This window comes from Pararge aegeria, chromosome 9 (assembly GCF_905163445.1).
Source record: "Pararge aegeria chromosome 9, ilParAegt1.1, whole genome shotgun sequence".
NCBI lineage: Eukaryota > Metazoa > Arthropoda > Insecta > Lepidoptera > Nymphalidae > Pararge > Pararge aegeria.
Genome location: NC_053188.1, coordinates 12,905,339 through 12,926,774, shown reverse-complemented (window position 1 = coordinate 12,926,774; position 21,436 = coordinate 12,905,339). Strand labels below are relative to the sequence as shown.

At 35.3% G+C, this 21,436-nt stretch overlaps 1 protein-coding gene across 1 annotated transcript in view; it reads right to left on the bottom strand.

The window, feature by feature from the left end:
• Window positions 1-10,757: 10,757 nt before the first annotated feature.
• LOC120626188 (acetylcholine receptor subunit alpha-like) overlaps window positions 10,758-21,436 on the bottom strand; it is a 63,812-nt gene continuing 53,133 nt past the window's right edge. The window contains exons 7-10 of the mRNA XM_039893565.1: window positions 20,577-20,723; window positions 15,880-16,074; window positions 11,800-12,013; window positions 10,758-11,172 (exon numbers count right to left, since the gene is read on the bottom strand). Of these exons, the coding sequence (XP_039749499.1) occupies window positions 10,978-11,172; window positions 11,800-12,013; window positions 15,880-16,074; window positions 20,577-20,723 (751 nt within the window). The 3' untranslated portion in view covers window positions 10,758-10,977. The remainder of the gene's footprint in view (window positions 11,173-11,799; window positions 12,014-15,879; window positions 16,075-20,576; window positions 20,724-21,436) is intronic.

The window sequence follows — 21,436 nt, the reverse complement described above, 5'->3', positions numbered from 1 at the left end:
TGACGACGTCGTTGCACGGCTAAGCAGACATTATGTCAAAGAATTTAAGGAAAATATTATCTGATCGTCATCATCATCAAAAGTATATTCACGAAATTGTATTGTTTATTTGTTTTAAGCGATTTAGCGATTAGCTTGCGTTTTATATAAATTCCATATCCCTAACAGGTTAGCCCGATACCATCTTAGGCTGCATCATCAATTATGAGTAGGAATTATTGCAGTCAAGGGCTAATTGGTAGTCAAATAAAAAAAATCACGTTCAACTGAGAGGAGGAAGGAGTTGAGCTTTTAATATATTTTTATTGAATTCTATATTATATAGCAGGAACTGATAAAATTACTTTGAACGCGGTATTTACCTATTCGTAACGGTTGATAGGTGCTAAGTAAAATAAACTTTCCAAATATATCTACATCAGCAGCGGATGCACGGAAAACTTTTGGCATCTTGTCTACTTATTCTGCTACGATGTCGGAGAAAAGTATTTCAAAGAAAAGTCTATATTGGATCGTGATATTTTTCGTTAATAAAAGCACTGTTACTGTTTAGAGAAAATAAATGTTGCATGTGAGGAAAATAATTACTTCCTTGGTCTAGTGGTTATCTAATTCGACTTCAGCTGTTAGGTATTGGGTTTAAGGTAAAGAAATTTTCAGTACTAGGCCAAAATTAGGACCTGCGACTCCGCCAGCAGTTGTTGCCTGAAACGGACCCTTGGGAACTATGTGCCAGTCAGAGTGTGCCGGAGCACATCAGTCAACATCCGAACGCTACTGCGGGTGATGTAAAACCTCCGTAATCACCGACAAATCTTCCTAAGGCACCAAGAGCAAAAGAGTTCGTTAGAGTAATTAGTTTTTTTACATACTTCAAAATCTTATATCTCTTCAGTTTTTTTTTTTTACTTTTTAAGTCTTTTCTATCTAGCACAATAATGAAAACCCTGTCCACTTTACCAACGGTTAAACTGTTATACATATGACATGGTACATATTACTTTTTAATTTTGCAATAAACAATTTGGAACGTCAAAAAAAAAAAGTTATTTTTAAATTATAATAGACCAAAAAACAATGAACAATAAACAAACTACTGACTAGACCAGATTTGGTATTGGTTATGTTATTTCAATAATGTTTGTCTTTATATGTCGTTGTTCGGTTTATAGGTTTCGCGATTTCAGTTCAGTTTAAAAGATTTATTTTTTTAACTTTTTGTGATTGCCATGCATCTTCTTTACATCATATTTTTAAAGAAAGTGGGATGACAATAGGATTGGCACTGTGCCAAGGACTTCCGTTCTAGTGGGTCCTAAGTACATCGTACCGAGGAGGGACTTCTAATCTCGTCTTATAATAGGTAAGACTGTTCTACATTATTATGTGCATGTTATTAAAATATGCTGGCCACGTGCAATTGCAGCTTGCACACTGAGGTGTCTATAAAAACGTTAAATTGTTTATTCGAATAAAATAAATATAATTTAGATATCCCTTTTGTATGCCGGTGGTACAACAAAAGGAATATAAATCATATTTATTTTATGCGAATAAATAATTTATTGTCACTTCGAGTTAGGACATTAGATTAAAACTTTGAAACTACGAAAAAAGGTTTTGCTGTTGTAACGTAGGTATTGTATAATTTTTCTCACTTCTTAGTAACATGTTTTTAGGACAAACATATATTATATGCAGTCTATTCCATACAAATATTATGGTTCTATGCAAATATAGGTAAGTTTGTATAATCGTAGTACGACTGAGGAATTGAAATTTTCCATTGTGCAAATATTCAACATTTTTTTTTTGGTCACATTTCCCTTATCAGTTAGTCAACATGAAAATACGTATTGTATTTATATTTTAATAATTCTTTTTACAGCTATAAGCTAGGGATCTCCAACTTGAAAGGATGAAAGCATACTTATGCACTAATTTATAAGGATGCAAGATGATAGAAAGCCGTTTCTATCTTCTTTGGCTGGAAAAAAAGCCCACAGATATACGATAAAATAGAATTGGCCATTATAAAATAAGCCTTATAAATATCGTAAAGAGGAAGCACACTCTGTATGATAGAAATAACTATAGCCATAATTATTAAGACTCCTAACATTTATTGCACCGCTGGAAACAGGTCTACTTTCTTGTAGAATAAAGCATACAGAGGTTAAACTATATTAGGTTCTATAAGCAAATAATTCTTTTAAGCAAATTATGTAATTTTATTGACCATTATTTTATTTTTAATAATTTTTTTTAAGTTTATCCAGTATCCAGTAGTAATAATACCAGTATCAAGTTTTTTTGTGTACTATAAGTTAAGAAAATAAACGCATGCAAACACTTATCGTTTCCACCCTGTTGTAGTGTGTACGTGACGCCGCAGTAAGTCCCCCTGAAAACCAGCGTTGCCGTTTTGTACGGAAGTGGGAAACTTTATTTGACCTACATGATCAATATCAGGAGCATGACTTTCTATGAAATTGAAATCGTAGCAACGTACGAGCCGTATATTGTGATGTAAATTTTGTTATCTTTGTTAACAAAATTAACAGTGCTATGACTGCATACGGTTTGTATGCCGAAGCGGATAAAGGCCATAGAAATAAGAGAATTTACTTTAGTTTTTCTTTTCACATTTATACTAATATTATAAGTGTGAAAGTGTGGATGTTTGTTACTCAATAACGCGAAAACGGCTGTACGGATTTGGATGAAATTTGGCATTTATGTAGCCTTATACATGGAAAAGAACATAGGCTACCTTTTATCCCGATTCGTTAAGAAGAACCCAAACTAAGCCGCACAGCTTTTAAATTTGGTATTCTTGTCACCTATGCTATGGAAAAGGACATGTTCTTGCCATACTGATCTCTCAGATAGTTCCCGTGGTAGGATTAAAAATTGTTAACATGCTAAGATTTACACCCAAATCTGAAGTCCACGCAGACGAAGTCGCGGGTAGAAACTAGTGATTTAAAAAATTTTTTTGGTATGAAATAAATAAATATTGAATTTTAAAAAGTTTTTTATTTAACCCTGCTTGAACAAATCTGGATAATCTTCGTTCTCAATTTATATTCGAGTTCGCTTAATTCGGGATTAGTCTGTCAACGATAATAATAAATTATTGTCGGAATTATCTGGACAATATACGTGAGAAATAACTGCGAATTGGAAAAATCTTTGCCCAAGTTGAAAAGCTTTCTCGTGTAATTTTGATATATTCAATGTCGTTAAACAAAAGGGCCTCCCGAGACCAACGGTCCATTTCAGTTTACGTAACTTCAGATTGGAGCAGACCGTTCAAACTAAGCACTCAAGGCCATGGAGCGGATTTGATAGCTTTTACATGGCGATCTAAATCAATGAAACAACTTGATTAACTTAATTAACAAAACTGAACTATGCATTTAACATAACAAAACTTTTTTTTTATTATTTATTTTGTTTCATATTTAATTTATTATAGTAATAAGCCCATTGGCTATCTCTAGCAATTGATAGGGGCAATAGCGCTAGCATTTTGGGTACCATGCCCATAAGTGAACAGTTAGACGGCTTATATTTATTGTAAATATTAATTTTTCCCTAGAAAAATCTATTTTTCGTTGGTTCATTAATAAATAAAATACCTACTAAAAAGAAAAAAAAGGTTTAGATACGTACTAAAACATGGCATTATAAAATAAATACAATTTATTATATTTATTATTTTTATTTTATTATCGAAAAGGGTTATCGAGTCTACCGGTGATCCTAGAGCGGGCAGTTACCTTGGCCAACGAATTAGTTTGGCCATCCAGAGGGGAAATGCTGCCAGCATCTTAGGAACTGTGCCTCGCTGCGGTGGTTTCGAGGACGTTTTAGATTTTATTTAGTTTTTAAATAGTTTATTTTAGGTTATTAAGGTGTTATTATAATTTGCATGCCATAGAATGGCAGATTGTAGCACGTAACTTGTTATGATTTATTATATTATTTTAAAGTAAATATTATTTTTATATATTATTTGGTTTTATGGTGTAGTACTAGTAGTTATATATCTTTTGTATTTAGTTACAAGTATTGTTTTATATATATTATAAATATATATATTTAAGTAATGAAATATCTATTGGTATATGTATATAAGCACCACCTACCTATTTTCTGTATTTGATTTCTTCGCCATTGGTTGCTTGGAAAAAATCGCTATGAAGCGATGAGGCTGCCAAATTGTATAGTACATAGTTTTGTAATACTTTTCTTTCATTCTCTGTGTGCAATTAAAGTATGTTCATTCATTTATTTATTCATTCATGTCTGATTGGGATACGGTAGGTAGATGATGATGACAATTCTCGAGAAACTCGCATAGTACATATGAGTACGGCTAATACTTTGAAACAAAGAGTATGAGGTAATTATATCTTTTTTTTTATATTTTATTGTTATCGGTAATAGACTAAACCACAATCTCATCTGATGGAAAGTTTAGATGTGTTACTTGCGTGTGACTTGTTTTAAAGATACTAGGTATCTTTGAAAGAATCAGGAAACACAGAATTTCGAAACGCGTTCCAAAGCCCAGCCATGCATATAAGAAAAGAAGATGCAAATCGCTTCGTGAGAGTTTTTGGGATATTGCCCACCTAGGGATGAAAAAACACCGGGTGGGTATTCACCATTTTAACATTAAACCGCATACGGTGCGAATGTGAAATGGTGAAGAGAGAATAAGATCTTACCAACTAAAAATTGTTTACTTGCAGGAAGCGACGCTGAAAAATTGAGTTGTTTCTAAAACAAAGTTTTAAGTAAGAAAGTGCTTAGCAAGAAACATAATTTTATAAATGAAAAATATGGTTGTGTTTTAAAATAAATGAAATGCCAGTTCTATCTTATAACAGTTTTATTAACAATATAAATAGGTAAATTACAAATTTACTCTTCTACAATTGAGCTGCGCTACTCTACTGCGAGCAGTCCAATGTGTTTTTTAATAATAATAATTTATTATACACACTAGAACATCGTTTTTTTAATACGTTGGGTCCTATTCTATGCACCGACACATAGCGTAGGCACGATTCTAAAATTATTGCAAACTACCAATTCGAAGTTGAGAGATAAATTATTATCACCAAAAAAACAACGGTATTGTATAAATCATTCCCGCAGTGTTAAAAAATAACATAATGCCAAAATGACATTCTGGTAAACAAGAATGATAATTCGAGTGCTAAGACAACAAAACAACGGCAAATAAACAAAGGTTAAGGGATTTTACTTTCTGATGTTCTGATGCCAGTTAGTTTGTACGCGTAGGCACTTCCGATTTAGTTTCTGTAGGAAGCTTATTGAATTTCACTACTGCAAACCCTCACGTCCATTATAAATCACTTGACAGCAAATTTACCACATTGTGTTATTCCCACGTTAGGATACGCTATTCGATACACACGTGCTCATAATAATTATGATACAAATTTCGATCAATAGTTACTTATCAATGCCATAATCTAGAATCGAGCCCAGTATTTTATAATTAACTTCCAATCTCTAATTTCAATTTGTAACAAAATATAAACTTAGGCAACTTTACATTCGGCACTATAATCGAGTGCTAAACGAGTTACATAATTAAAATTTAAAATAGTAACATCAATACATATAACAAAAAGCTTTTTAGTTATCGCGTATTTTATTCGTTTTTATTTTTGTACACAATCGTTTATTATTAATTCACATTTATAGTTCACAATGTTGTTTATTTTTTTTTTAACTCATCTCATTGTAAGGCTTTTGTTGAACAAAAAACATATCGTATAACATCTAGAAACATTTATTTCATTCTATACTATGATTAATTAATGTTTATATTATTTGTAGTAGTATAATATTATGAAAATGTTTTGATTACTCAAAATTAATGTATTCCATTACCATTGCTACTTGTAACTATTATTGGTATATAACCGCAGCATGTTCAAACTATACGGTAGGAAAAATTGCTACGTTTATGGTTCAAACGAGCCACATACACAATATTAACATTTTCCATCGCTTCAAAGCATCACTACATAATATGTATGGACAATAGAAGTGAAGTTAATTAATAATAATAATAAATATACTACGACAATACACACACCGCCATCTAGCCCCAAAGTAAGCTTTGGCTTGTGTTATGGGAACTAAGATGACTGATGAATATTTTTATGAGTAATATATATAAATACTTTAGAATATGCATATAAACACCCAGACACTGGAAAATACTCACGCTCATCACATAAACATTTTCCAGTAGTGGGAATCGAACCCACACTCAGCCTTGGGCTCAGAAAACAGGAACGCTGCAAACTGCGCCAATCGGCTGTCAAACTGACGGCTGATTGGCGCAGCCAGTTGAATGGCTTTCTAAACTTTGCAATAATAGTACTAAGGGCTGTTTTATCTATTTTATATTCATAGATATTTTATCTCACCACACGGGCAAATCCGAGGTAAGCTACTAGCGAGGTAACAAAAAATCATAAAATATATCAGTATGGTTATAATTTTTTTTCTCTGTAAAACTTAGATTTTTTTACTGTCATTTATTAAATGTAATGAATTATTTATAATTCGAGAATTGATAAAAAAACGATTGGTTAAGAATTCAGCCTCGTAGCGATTATAATCTTAATATTGTCTAGGGCGACACCCATTCGCTTATCACAGCGCAAACTTGCATAGTATGCTAGTATGCACTGACCTGTATTATTTTAATAGAGGTCAGTGTCGTATTGCCCATGATATGATGAATAACTACACGGATATGGTTTCTTACGCAGTTTTACACCTGTAAATAAAACAGGCATATTTCAAAACAGCGCTATGCTTTTCTGTATTTCTTTAAGAGTTGTCAATCTAGTTCACCTCGAAATTTTTTAACAATTAGCACCAATACGTAATATTGCATTTAGGTTGTGCGTTTTCTTACTTTTTCCGTTATTGGATCTGAACTGTTATATGTTTTGTGTATGCTGATTTTAGTATGGTAGGCTCAGTGAAAGCAGCAAAAGCTATTTGGTTACGGACTTCTTAATAGTGAATATTGGTGATCTCCTTTATACCCGTTCACAAAATTGAGCAATCGTCACTTAAATTATATTTTATTTCATACCTACTTACATCTTATGGGAATATTTTACTTTTAAATTTAAATAAATTCATCTTGTTATATTTTATAACGTTGGTAATTATTGATTATGTAAACCTGGAATGGCTACCGTGTTGTCCAATAGCCTGTCATTTTTATGACATTAAAATCGTAACAATGTACCACGTAATGCATTTTGTATACTAAAATAAATTTAATAACTGACGTCTCAAGTTGATGTAACGATTCAAACGTCATAGAAATTAAAGGCCCAGGAACGGAAATTATAAATTAGAACAGAATTTCTTACACATATAATGAAAATTATATTTTCCTAACGCATAAAAATGACCCTTTTTTCTATAAATGTCGGAACGTCTAAAAGTTTCTTATAAGTAATAAAATCGATATATTTAATGTACATGTTCTATTCTACGACTTAGCATATAGGTACTCTTGAAAATTTTAAGAAATTGCTTATTTCTACAAGTTATAATAGTGTAAGATAAGAATTTATTAAGAGTAATTATTTAAATTAATAAGATAGACTGGTAAAAGAAGACTGATAACTTTACGAAATATAACGACAAAGGCGATGGAGTTTTAGGTAGGTAAATAGTTATAAGTAAGTTTTTTTACCTACACTTGGAGGAATTATCAATTTTATAAATTAAAAATGCATTTAAAAAATTTCGAAACCGACAGGATTTGAACCTGCGACTCTCTGGCATGTATCAGATATTTCATATTCACATTATTTGTTTATTATCTAATATCTACTCGTGTTTATTTAACGAAATAAACACGAGTAGATATTAATAATTAGTCGACTATTAATTTAAATAACTTTCAATTAATAATATTTAAATTTAATAATAACATCAATATCATTGCCTTTAATTATTTATTGTACAATTATCTAAAAATCATAAAGTCACATTTCATGAGCACACGTTGATGGTAGGTAATATAATATTGACTGGTCAAGATCAGGGACCGAAACAAATAAGAAAAAGTAAATAATGCTGTAAAGTTCGCCAAAAGCGGGATGCATTTGATGCATTTTGATGCATTCCAAGATGCGTAGATTTGATCGTAAATTAAATTTTGGGGGAAATATTAATCAAAAAAAAAACATTTTAAATACTCGGTAATGTCTACAGAGCAGTACCGTCCATAGAGTATTTTTAATTTCATCCAATTCCCATTTTGCGTACTGTATCAAAGAAAGGTTTCAGTCCCTGGCAACCGGTATAAAATTCCTTACATAATCTAAACAACAACGAACAAGAGCAAGAATGACTTACCAGTAATTACTAAATACAAATTTACGCCTACAATACTATTAAACATGATGAAATACTAGTACAGAAGTTAGATAAGAAGATAGGAGAGATGAACTACATAATATTAAGTACTAGAATAAAATACGTATTGTAGGTGTCACATGAAGCGCATTAGGCTGTTTTAATAATTAACTGCAAATGGATGGCTTAAGTAAATATTCATTAACAAATACACTCATTTGCATGTATAATTGTAGGAGTTTTCCATTGCATAGATCAACTCAGCTCAGCGCTCTTTTAAGTGACACCCACAATACTTGTCGTGGAATAGAACACGTGACGGCAGGACGGGTGTGCGTTTAAAGGTCTGACGAGTCTGTGGTGACCGAAATAAGTTATGACTGTAATTTGTTTGCTACGTGAATCCCCATCCTACGATGAAATATTACGTTATTTTTTATCTGTAAGCACATTCATAAACGTGATGACGCGTATGTACGGTGTACGCCTTACGGGACCAGGTCATAAAACACCAACAATGATAAACTCGATTTTCTTTGGTCGTTAAGTTTGGTCCTTCGTGAACTCGACTAAATTCGAAAGGGTTCGTGAAAGTTAAAAAAAAGGAAAGAAAGTATTTCAAACTTTTATTTTTAAGGAGTGAATTGCGTTCGGATTTTTACCTTAAATGGCTGGCATAAAAACCTTTCCTGAAATCGTTTGAACTGTGAATGATGTTCTTTCATATTCGTTTTCAAAAAGTCTAGGGGTTGGTTATACTTTAAATTGAACTACGCAATTTTAAAGTAGCTTATTTAGAGGTACGATTAAAGTTAAAAAAGGAGGGGAGGGTGTATTATATTCCTAGGTACATAAACACATATATATATCATAAAAAGTTTTCTACTACCTGTAACATACAAACAAATTACAGTACATAATAAAATCAATTAAAAAAAGCAAACCGACTTCTATGTCATAGTACTGTTCTCTTGATTAGAAGTATCATCATCTTCAGCCTATAATTGTCCCACTGCTGGGCAAAGGCCTCCTCTCTCCTTTTAGAAGCTTCCTTCTCCTCTCATAAAAGAGAGGGAATAAATTCAAATTCATTTATTTATTTCAAGTAGGCCTAATATAAGCACTTTTGAAACGTCAAGTATGTTTGTTTGTACTGGCTCTACCACCGGTTCGGAAGGTAGATAATTAAGTAATAAGATAATGTACCCACCAAGCGGGGTTTAGCGTTTATTATAACAAGCTAGTGTTTATTACCTGCTTTCCTTTTTTTAGACAGAAACACTCAATACCTAACGATAATTAGCCTGACTCAAGATTTGAACCCGGGACACATTAAACATTCTAACCACTAGACCAAAGAAGCAAAATGAAACTTTACTGTATAGTGTTTACTAAACTACGAGTATAATTGCACTTGATTTGGAGTGATATGCTGTTGACCATTGAATCTCTTTCTATGAAGATGTCTTTATCAGATCCTCATATTAAATGGATTGCTTTACATGGAAACATCGAAAACGTTTCAGCTTTCACGAATAAGGACAAGTAACATGACAAAAGAAGTCGGTTAAAAGTGTTTGTTGTTCATCCACAGCGAAAGGCGAATTTTACTGAACAAATAATCGCCTTTGGTCAATGTCATATGTTTCGTATGCACTTTGCGATTAATTTAATTACTAAGATATAAGTGCGTTAATATTAAACCATTATTGTTTGCATGCACCGTATAGGGTCTTCCAAATAAAGAATTCTTGCAACTTTTTATCGTTCTGAATAAATGCTAGATACATACTTTACACAACTGATCACACAAGAATGACTGGACCCTATATATAATTGTTTTTATTTGTTGAATATTCATTTTTGTAAAGTTTCATTGTATATGTGCCATTATGACGTCTTAAGGCAATATTAAACTAAGTCCAAATGCGTTCTGCGTGCTCAGCACCATTTAAGTTTGCGTGCAGTGTGTGACCAATCACGTGAAGCGCGTGCGAGCAGTCGATTTGTGATTGGCCGCTCGCAAGACGTAAAGCTTAACACCGTTATGGACGCAAAAGACGCAGCGGTATTACTTTTGCCTTAAGCGCTATAAAACGCTTACACGGTATTACAAAAAAAAAAACCTGTGACTTCTCAATCTTAAATAAATAGTATTTTCTACGAAAATACATCCAACACCAGCTAGCCCCAAAGTAAGGCTAGTTTGTGTTATGAGTACCTACTTATAATATACGGAGAAACACCCAGCTACTGAAAAACATTAATGTTCATCACACAAACAATTTCCAGTTGTGGGAATCAAACCCACAGCCTTGGACTCAGAAAGCAGGATGGCTTCTCGCAGCACCAATAGGCCGTCTAAGAAAGCATAAACTTTAGAAGACCCTACACAGTGAATGCGCCCTGTTTTGTCAAGTAATAATAATTTTATGGTGAATAAATGATTGTTATAAAATATGCTTACAAAAACGATTATGGGTGATTTTCGTTTATTGATACGGCTCGAATTTCGCCAAGCTTTATACCCCATTATGAGGGCGGTGGACACCGAACTAGGGTTGAGGTGGCGATTTGATTGAAGGCCTTATCTATCGGTACTCTGTCATCGTAGAGCGTGGGCGCCTGTAGAATAATGCCAGCCGTTCCGACTAGGACGGCTAGCGTGAATATCCATAAAAATAAACGATCTAGCACCATTGCGACATATTTCCAATCTTCTTTTACCTGAAAAAAATCATATTGGTGCTTTATTTCATTACCGATTACCGGAAGATTTAGTAGGTCTTACGTGTAAAATTGTTTTAATCCACGAAGGCCGATCCGCTGTTATCGAAAAGTCATCATTATGCGGATTGGTGGACTCCACACGCCTTTGAGAACATTATGGAGAACTCTCAGGGATTCATTTTCCTTCACAGTAATATTTAAATGATTAAAACGCAAATAACTTAGAAAAGTTACCACGTGTTAAATATATTATTATCTCAGTGTGGTTTAAAGCGGATTGGATTCCCGGTAGGGACATTTTGGAAATAATTTCCGAGTATTCTCTAGCCTGTTCTAGTGAGAGGCTTTGGCCGTGGCTTGGCACCTTAACGACGAAGACGTGTCGTCAGGCGATTTAGCGTTTAGCACGTGGAAACCGATTAGGGTTGGGTTTATTATAGCTGCCATACCTCCTGTAATCCGGTGACCATCTGAGACTGCATCCTTACTTACCACCAAGTGTGATTGCAGTCAAGGGCTAACGTGTATTAGAAAAAAAGGAGGTTGCGAAATCTCATCGCGCCGATTCGCAGTTTTGTAGCACAGCCTGTAGGTTATAGACGAAGCGATTTAATTATAGGATACCTTAGTTGAGTCTTCGAGCATTCGCGTATGCTCAGCAATGAAGCGCACACAAAAACATGTCCTGTGAACTTCAGGTGGGCAGGAGGAATGGCTGAAGCCTGGCGGTGGTTCCGGAACAGGACTCAGAGCCTCTTCCTCGGGTACGGGGATCGCACCGCCTTCGCTCGACCCGTGCACCACACAGCTGCCCCCAAAACGATTACTGTCACCCAACCTAAAAGACAATACGATTGTTTAGTACACTTTTATCTACATCATCCTCGGACCGTTAATGTTTCACTACCCTTAGTACAAGATTTTTCTCGCTCGCAATCTAGGAGTAGTTTTAGACTAAGTTTGACGTACGTCAGTACGTTTTCGAGTGAGTAAACCACAGGCACATGAGGCAACATCTACGCCTCAGGTTGATGGGCAAAGGGTGGCAGATTGCAGGACGTGTTCCTTGCACGCCCTAAATTGTTGCTTTATTTACAGGCAATGGTTTTTTACTTAATACCAGGTGAGCCATCTGCTTGGTTTGTCAATAATTACTATAAAACAGAGCAACGAGATACTTGAACAGCCGAGTAAAACGAATTTTATTTACATTCCATTAAAGCTCAAATTTGCCTACAACACTAAGGTAACTACGATAGGCGTTTAGGCCGAGATTTTATAATATTTTTTAAATTTGAGACTTTAAAACGAGTGGCACTAAGCCCATTTGACTTCGCCGCAGAGTTTAATATGCGAGAACGACTCCTCCATTGCGAGCGAGCAAATCTAGGCTGCGCCTGGGCTCTAAATCTGTCACTCATATAGGTGAGCGATTTAGACCTTAGAATGTTATTTGAGCATCATTATATCAACCAATTTACGTCCTCTGCTATAGGTATATAGGTGTTTTGTAGGAAATTCCAAATACTACGGACTTGTGCTGCTTGGGTCCAGCGGCGACCTGTTATCCTATCACATAGGTAGTTCGAGGTGAACTCGCCGGGGAACTACCATGTTTTAACCGCTACTAGGTCGCCATTACAGTAACTTGAGTCCCCAACGTCCATCAGTTCTGCGAGCTACTTGCCTCGCCCATTCCCACTTCAACTTCGCTACTTGTTAACCTATGACTGTAACTCTGGTTCTCCTCATTCCTGATTTGATAACGTAAAGATACTACGAGCCTAGCTCCGAAACGAGGTCGCTCACTATTGGTCTCATAAGAAGGCTCCGAGTCACACAGCGGGCAATGGCTCTCTATCGCCGGCTGTGTGACTCTGAGCCTTCTTCCTCAGTTACCATAATTTGGAACCATAAGTAAACTTATAAATAAAATACTTAACTATTATATGCGGCACCTGAGAATTGAACTGAGCTTTGTGAACCGTAAGTAAACACGCTCACTACTAAACCAACGGGATTTATTTCTTCTAGCAACATAATAGATTCAAAATTTAATTCGAAGATCAAACGTTAATCTTATCAAAAATCTCACGATCTTAACGTTTCCCAATACAACGAAGAAAAGGTAAAATGCGTATAAGAACATTAGCGCTAAACACCTTATGGGCTTTATTAAAATCGCTGACAAAAGAAAAGTCAAGACTTAGAAATAAGATAACGAAATAATAAAGGTGACCGGAAAATATATTAAATTTTAGATACCCTTATTTACCCAAAAACTGGACCATTATTGAATAACTAGTTTGTCAGTTAGTCTGTCAGTCTGGTTCGTCAAGGTACTATTTCATAGAAGGCTTGAATTCTTTAGGTCTAATATGTACTAAGTTTTTTGCAGCTCTAAACAGTTCTTATCACCAACTTGTTATAGTCGTTTGAGCCCACAAACCAGCATTGGAGCAGTGTAGTCTATACTCTAAAGACTCTCATAAGAGAAGGGCACGTGCCCAGCATTGGGACTTTATTGGGCGGGTGATGAAGATGATGATGATAATTACAGTAAGTAAATGGATTGAATAGCTAGCCCAGTGGCTATTAAGTTATGTGTGCTCAAAGGTGTGTGGAGTCCACCAATCCGCACTGGGCCAGCGTGGTGTACTAAGGCCTTAACCTCTTATCATTGTGGGAGATGACCGGTTGTAGTGGGCCGGCAATGGGTTGATATGGTGATGATGATGATGGTGATGAAATCCGAAATTAATTATTAACACACTAAATCAGAACTTTCTCATCTTAATTTTAAATTTCTTTTCAATTAACTTTTTCAGTTCCTGATTTTTGTCTATAATCATCACGGGCAAACTATAATGATAACGGGTGGATTGGTGATGTATTGGTGAACGAGTATATGGTACCTTTCTACCACACATTTCGTACCACATGTCTTTCTTAATTAAAGTATATCTAATAATTCACCTATAATACATTTTCTAACTAGGCCAGGGTATTACGAGCTTTCATCTTGTTTTATTATTTTCGTAGTTGATTAAACGTGTAAGAACAGGCAGAAAACATAATGAAGGCCTGTAGTGATCCGATAAAGTGATTAATTAACTCGGTCAGACGTTTCCCGAAGGACAATTTCTTCAGTATTGTTAGATTATACAAGAAATAATTGACTTATATTTTTGGCTTGATTTTCATGAGATAAATTGATAGATGGATAGGTAGATCTTTATTTGCATAATACACTGATATAACAGTAATATTTACATAAGTAGTATCAGTACGTACATACGAAGTTTATTTAAGGAGTAATAACATGGCGATCTTCTACAGTTCGTGTTTGTTTGAAATCTTTGTTGCACACACACATTTCATACAAAGTAAACACATATACAGAAAAAACTTAGAATAGAAAATAGAGCGTGCAAAGGCGGTCTTATCGCTAAAGTCTAGATTTGTTAACATGTTTGAATATAAACTGGTAGTGAAGCCATTTTTGAGAAGAATTTTATTTTCAACCGTCAGCTCGAATAAAGCACTACCGATGCAATGCAATCATGTACGTACACATGTGTGAATGCAAAATTTTATCATGATCGGTGGAGTAGTCAAAACACACATTTGTATTTTTAAATATAATAATAAAAAGTTTACTTCAGAATTATATTTTTAATTATATTGGAGCATAATTCTTTCTATCGCTAATTCTAAAGAAAACAAAACTTACATTACGCTATTACAAAAGCTACTTACTTTTCCCCTAGCGCTGACACCAGTATCTTTCTATGACCTCCACCGAGGACTGTCCAGTCTACAAGGCAATGTGCTGTGCAAAGTATTAGTGATACCTACAAGTCAACCTATCATGGACACAATACGTTTGCGCATGGTTGCGTAAAAGTCTTCCACGCTATCATCCGTGGTTTTCCCAGCACCACCCTCCACATTGTTGAACACGCAGGACGCTGTAGCTCCGCTGCGTATATCTAGCCCACAGACTGCACGTATAAAAGGACTGGCAATACGCCCCAAAAAATAACTTAAGCTGCTTACAACATGCAAACTCTGCGAGCTGACATGTGAACACGGACCGACAGCGCCCTACACTACCATTCCATGATATTTCAGCTACCTATAAAATTTTCTAAATTCCTCAACTCAGCTACCTACCCACCTACCTAACGGGTTGTTCTACACAGATTTATATGAGAAGAGGATGTCCACGTCCTGGGACCCCCTAACAATTTATTCTTATTAGAGTTGTAACTTCATCCTTCTCCTGAGATACATGCTCCTTAGCATATTCTTCGCGAAAACGTAGCAACTTTTTATGAATACTGATCAATTTATAAAAAAAGTCAAAAAGTCTCACTTACCATGGGCCTTATAAGAAGTCACTTAACGGGCGATGGAAAGAGCTGCTTGGAGTATCTCAAGTCAGGAATAAGGAGATCCGTAGAAGATCCAGAGTTACCGACTTAGCTCAAGAAAGCTGGAATGGCGAAACGCATACGTTGGTGTAGCCCGACCAGGTGGACAGACGACATCAAGCGAGTCTCTGGGAGCCAAAAGACAAGTGCCCCCGACCGTGAATTTTGGAACTCTCTACAAAGGCGTATATCCAGCAGTGGACGTCCATCGGTTGAAGTGATTATGATGATGAATCAATGTCTAATAGTAAGTATTTTTAAAGGTTACCCAGACTGCACATAAGTGGTGTTCGTGAGGTCTTCTTTGCTGGGCGTGCGCGTGAGTGGGCGGCTGGGTACGGCGGGCGGCGGCCAAGCCCCGGGCGCGCAGCAGTCATCATCGGCTGCGGCTAGCCGATACGGGTACAGCGGCCGCGCAGCACCTCCGCAGCGTACCACCACACCACAAGTCGTGAAGCGCGACCTGCGATACGTTTTTACGTTAATCTTTGCCATTAGCCGAAGAACGTTTGGCTCCTAAAGCGAAGGCCATACCGGCCCTCGATCTTGAGTTTTTTAAACGTAAGCTTATAGAAAAGTCCTATTATAGTATTAAGGACTACGTCAACGATAAAAATGCTTGGGTGTAAATTATTGCTCTAACCAGGTTGCTTCTTTAATAGTTTTTAAAGGACAATGTGGGATGATGATAACAAAAAAACACCGGCTGAGTTTGTTGTGGGCTTCTTCTTAGACCAGGGCGCGTTTGGAACCCTCGTAGCTTTAGTTTTAAGTTGACGAATTTATTTATCGCCATCAACACACTCCTATGTCATATTTTACATGTATTGTACACATCAAAAGTGCCATCTATGTGCCTTTTTGAACAAAGAAATATTTGACTCTGACTTTGACTAGTCTGCGTCTAACGTGTGACCAATAGTTTACACGCAAAAAGTTGAACGTTACGGTTTAGCTTTGCCTTATACTAAGACAATTAATGGAACACCATAGTTAGTTTACTTCGCAAAAAAGAACGCGATCGAACGAACTAGAAGCTAGCATACTTACATCAAGCTTGGAATGTATTTCGCTTCACTTTTTACATAGTGTTATACTTATGCAAGTAGCGGTCTGTACTGACTGTTACTCAGATATAAAGGCAACCAGTACGGATTAGAAAAGACTAAAAGGTAATAGAACATGTTGCACTTTAATATTGCGTTAGGGTTTTCTATCAAGATATTATTATTTGGAAAATTTTGGAAATTGGAAAATGGTGGTGTTTCAGGCCTATTTTGATATATCTTTTAGGATACTGAAAAATAGACCCGGAACTATAAGGCGCAACGTTAGTAGGAACCTCACTAATTATTCTCTAAAGTCGGTATATAACTATAAATATTTATGAATAATTTATTTAAAAAAAAAACCTATAATAAAAATTATAACATAAAAACTATCATAATATAAATAAGACGGAAAATAGGTGCAGGATACTTAAATAATACCTACCAGGTGAGATTAAAGTTTTGGTTAGGGGTGACAGTTTTTCGAAGACAGAGGCCACCATAAGGAGTTAGAAAAAAAAACTTGTGCTCAGGACACCCGACAGATGTGGTGTGGTAACTTGCACTAATCTAAATTGAACAATTTCATATTGAAATTGTTTAACTTGGGAAAAGCTTAGATTATCCCTTAAATTTTACTTATATCAATATGATAAAGTAAGGAAAGGTTATTTATTAATAAAAAAATTTAGTGAATAGAAAATATACTTAATTCTTAGTTAGAATTAGCTGTCTACGTTAACATACATTAAAAACCTCGTAGCCACGGTCTACGAGCTACATACTATGCTACGTCGTTCATCTCAAGCTACGACGGGATAGACCGCAATGATCTGGGATATATCCACAAGAAATCATGCCTAAAGCTAATCATAAGCGACAATTCCCGTACAAAGTTAACCATTTCAATTTTATTTTTCAGCTGTTAGAGTCCTAAGCAGAACGAAAAAACATGGTTAAATAATTTTCTTGCTGTTGGAAGATTTTATGTACAAAAGATAATATACTAGTGTACATTTACATAGGTAACTTAAAACATTATGAAATGTTTCCAAAATATACAGAAAGGTTCCCAAGAATCAATTAGTATTTATGAGAAAACAGGCTACTATTTTGCTCTTGTCAAGTAACATTAGAAAGTTTGATTTACACAACAAAGTTAGTTTTGAAACTAGTATTTTACAACGAAATTCCTGATTCCAGCTTTACATTAATATATTGTTTATGTAAGTGTTCGGTGAATGTTTAAAGAGGCTGGGCCGCATTCAAAGCATTGTCGGAGAGCCGTTTACGTAACGATCTGTGGCCGCAGCGGGAACCGTTTCTCTATAGTGTCTTCTTGTGATAAAGCATCTACAAATTGAATCATGTTCCGCCTTTACGGGCCCGTCAGTTTTACCGCTTTAGTGCACCTAAGAGTATTTAATAATAATTTTCAACAATGTTAAATTGTCATTTTTTTTTATAAAATTAGCTATTAAATATATTAAATGGGCTTTCGTACTCAAGCAACCGGTGGTCAAGGCTCCAGAGCCTTTTGTATACGACCCTTGATACAACAACCAATCAAAAGCTTCTTAAAATGGTCGAAGCTTTGTGCGAGAAGATCATTGACTGAAAAGACTATCGGAATAAAACATAACATGACGGCATTTTCGTTGTAAAATATTATGATACTTTATCTATTTCAGTTTTCACCAGATCATCACCATCTGGACTCGAAACGCGGTCTTCTGGTTTCTCGCCCGCCCGACTTCCCACCTGAGCTATAATAACCTTGTAGATGGTGGCGGAATTTACTAATATTACATTATATTATATATTTTATTAGTATTCTAATCATATTTTAGCACTTTTTCATATTTATTTCCACTACATCTCTCAACTGCAATCACACCCGTGCCCTGCATGTGATGATGTAGTCTAAGATGGTAGCGGCCTAAACTGGCAGTTTAATTATACCCATACCAACAATCGGCTTCTACGCAACATCGTACCGGAACTCGCATGGCGGCACGTCTCTGTCTTTAGGGTGGTACATAGCCACAGCCAAAGCCCCCCACAAGACATTAACTATACATATATTCTACTAGTCAAGCCCTTTCATTTGATACTCATATTGTGTGAGTTGTGGAAAAACATGATATCCGTCTATTTGTGGCGGCGGCTATTTTTGATTTTCGGTTTATTCGACCCGGGAAATATTATGACTGTCACAGACACTGACACACACACACACACTCACACACACACAGCCAAGTAAAACTTATAACACTCCATCGTTTTTGCGTCGGGGGCTAAAGAAGATCTACGTAACATCTTATGGTATCGCTCAGACGCCAATGACCTATTTTTAGGGTTTCTATTTTATATTTGTGGAAGCTAAATCGTCTCGCAAGTTCTGGTATTAATAGTATCTTGATGAGCTAAGAATTATATAGCTAATATCACAATCGATACAGGTTGTACAAATAAAAAAATAAATAAAAGGCTTTTATGCCCATAGGTCTATGGATGTGGTCAATATTTTTAGAGAAAAAACTGTACTAAAAAGCTTTCATAAAAAAATCGGAGTGTCAACCATGATGTGGGTTGTGTTTACAATAAGATCAAATGAGGGTCATGGATTAATTTCAGCAGAATAAAAATATAAAGGTAGGTTAATTACTTAAAACGCACCCAACCACAGAATTGATAACATACAGAATACTCATTCAGTCATTATTGCATGCAGTGAATTGTGTCCAAAAACAGTATAAACGCTCCCCGACGTCTTGCTTCACATCCGCGGAATGTTGCTAGCTCACAATCTTTTCTCATTTTTCCCGTGTTATGGTAAACAAAATTAGACGTAAAATAATTAATGTCAACTACTAAAAATAATAAAGTTACAAACCACCTGTTCGAGAAACACTACTAAAGTAGAGTGGTTTTTGTTGCTTCAATATTAGTCGTGTACACGTTTTCCGTATGTTCTTAATGCAGTGCACATAACTTACAAAAGTTGGAGGTGCGTGCTGTGATTCGAACTCGGCCCACCGAAAGTGAAGCCGAAATATTTAGCACTGGGCTATCACCGATGAATATTTACTACAATACCTTATTGTAAATCACGCAGCCAACCAAAACAATCAAACTGAATTATTGATGAAACAAAGTTAATCCTTCAATTTTCTGAAGCGTTAATCTAACCTCCTGGGTTAGTATGGATCGTAATGCAAATATTTGAATTTCGCACCACTTTATATTGAGTTCCCAACTTTACGGCATGTAGGTACTCTCAGCAACTTTGTATAAGTACCCACTTTTATGTTACGTTAACGAGTTCCAACCTCATTATAAGTTTTAAAAATGTCGCATAGCTTCACTGTTTTTTTTTTAATTTTAGGTGTAATATTAAACTATAAATAACAAAACCTACCTCCATTTTTTTTAAATGTTTTTTTTAGTAGTTTAAAATTATAATTATGGGAAGATGAGAGACATTATGAGGACAGAATAGTATCGTGCTAGTCTGGCAAATGAATTAACTCTAGACAGAATATTTAAAAAAATCTGATTTTACCACCGGTAGATTTCGAACAGATGGTTACAATATCACTTAGAAGTAAATACGACCTAAAAAAGTTCTGTGTAACGCCGTTTGAATGTAAAGAGGTTCTATATTATAAACATGTATTTGAAACTCTTAATACTCAAAGTAGTAAAGTTGTTATCTCATCAGAAAATAGGACGTTCATATACCTTTACTAGTGTCAAGATATTGCTTAACGTCAAGTACACCAAGAACTCCTATTGTAGGTAAATCGTTATAAGCATACATTTATGAAACAGTTAGCAGTATAACCATTACCTAACAAAACAGCCTTTTTTATTGTCTCAGCTTCTTACCATCACCAATTTTTCGGAATCTTACCTTGTTGTGTCGAATTTATACTGCGGTCGTTTCATGAAAAGTAGTCTTGGCAAAATGTGAATGAAGACTCTCTTAACCCATGGTGCCATCCGATGAGTTTGTGGAGACCGGAAATGTACGTTTAGCACGACTACCGTAACGCATATACTGCAACAAAATCCATGTATTAATTTAACATTTCACTAGCATCAATGTGAGTTTCAACCATTAAATGGGATATTTTCTCCGGAAACTGTACACAAAGGTTGAGTTTAGCAGAAGGTTTAGTGGAGCACCCGAGTGATGTCAAAGTAAAAGGAAACTTATTTATCTTATTTTAACGCCCCTGTCGTGTGTGTGGGGACCTGAGTGTCCCCTCTTCTACAGCCTTCTTGGCAGAACGTTTCTTAAAAAAAACGTGTGTACTTATGTACACGCGTTAGAAGTTAGACTTCAATAATAGAAAAAGGTATTGTTTTAATTATTTAATGTCAACTGTAAAACCTTTTTTGAAAAACTAAAATGTTGACCATAGCTAACTTGATGGTGTCGGTAATTCGTAACGGTGTGCGCGTGCATCTTAAAAATTTACTCTCACCATTTTTCACTAACGCGCCAAAAGAAGTATAACTACAAAAAGATAAGAATTATTATTTACATTTTTTTATTCCACTACAAGTTAGCCCCTGACTGCGATCTCACCTGCTGGTAAGAGATGATGCAGTTTAAGGTGGTAACGGATTAACCAGATAAGGTAATGGCAATTATATTAAACACATACCCCTAATCGGTTTCTACGCAACATGGTACTGGAACTGGTACATGGTGGTAAATAGCCAGCAGACCAGAGAAAATTTAGAAATAATAAATTCCCGAATTGT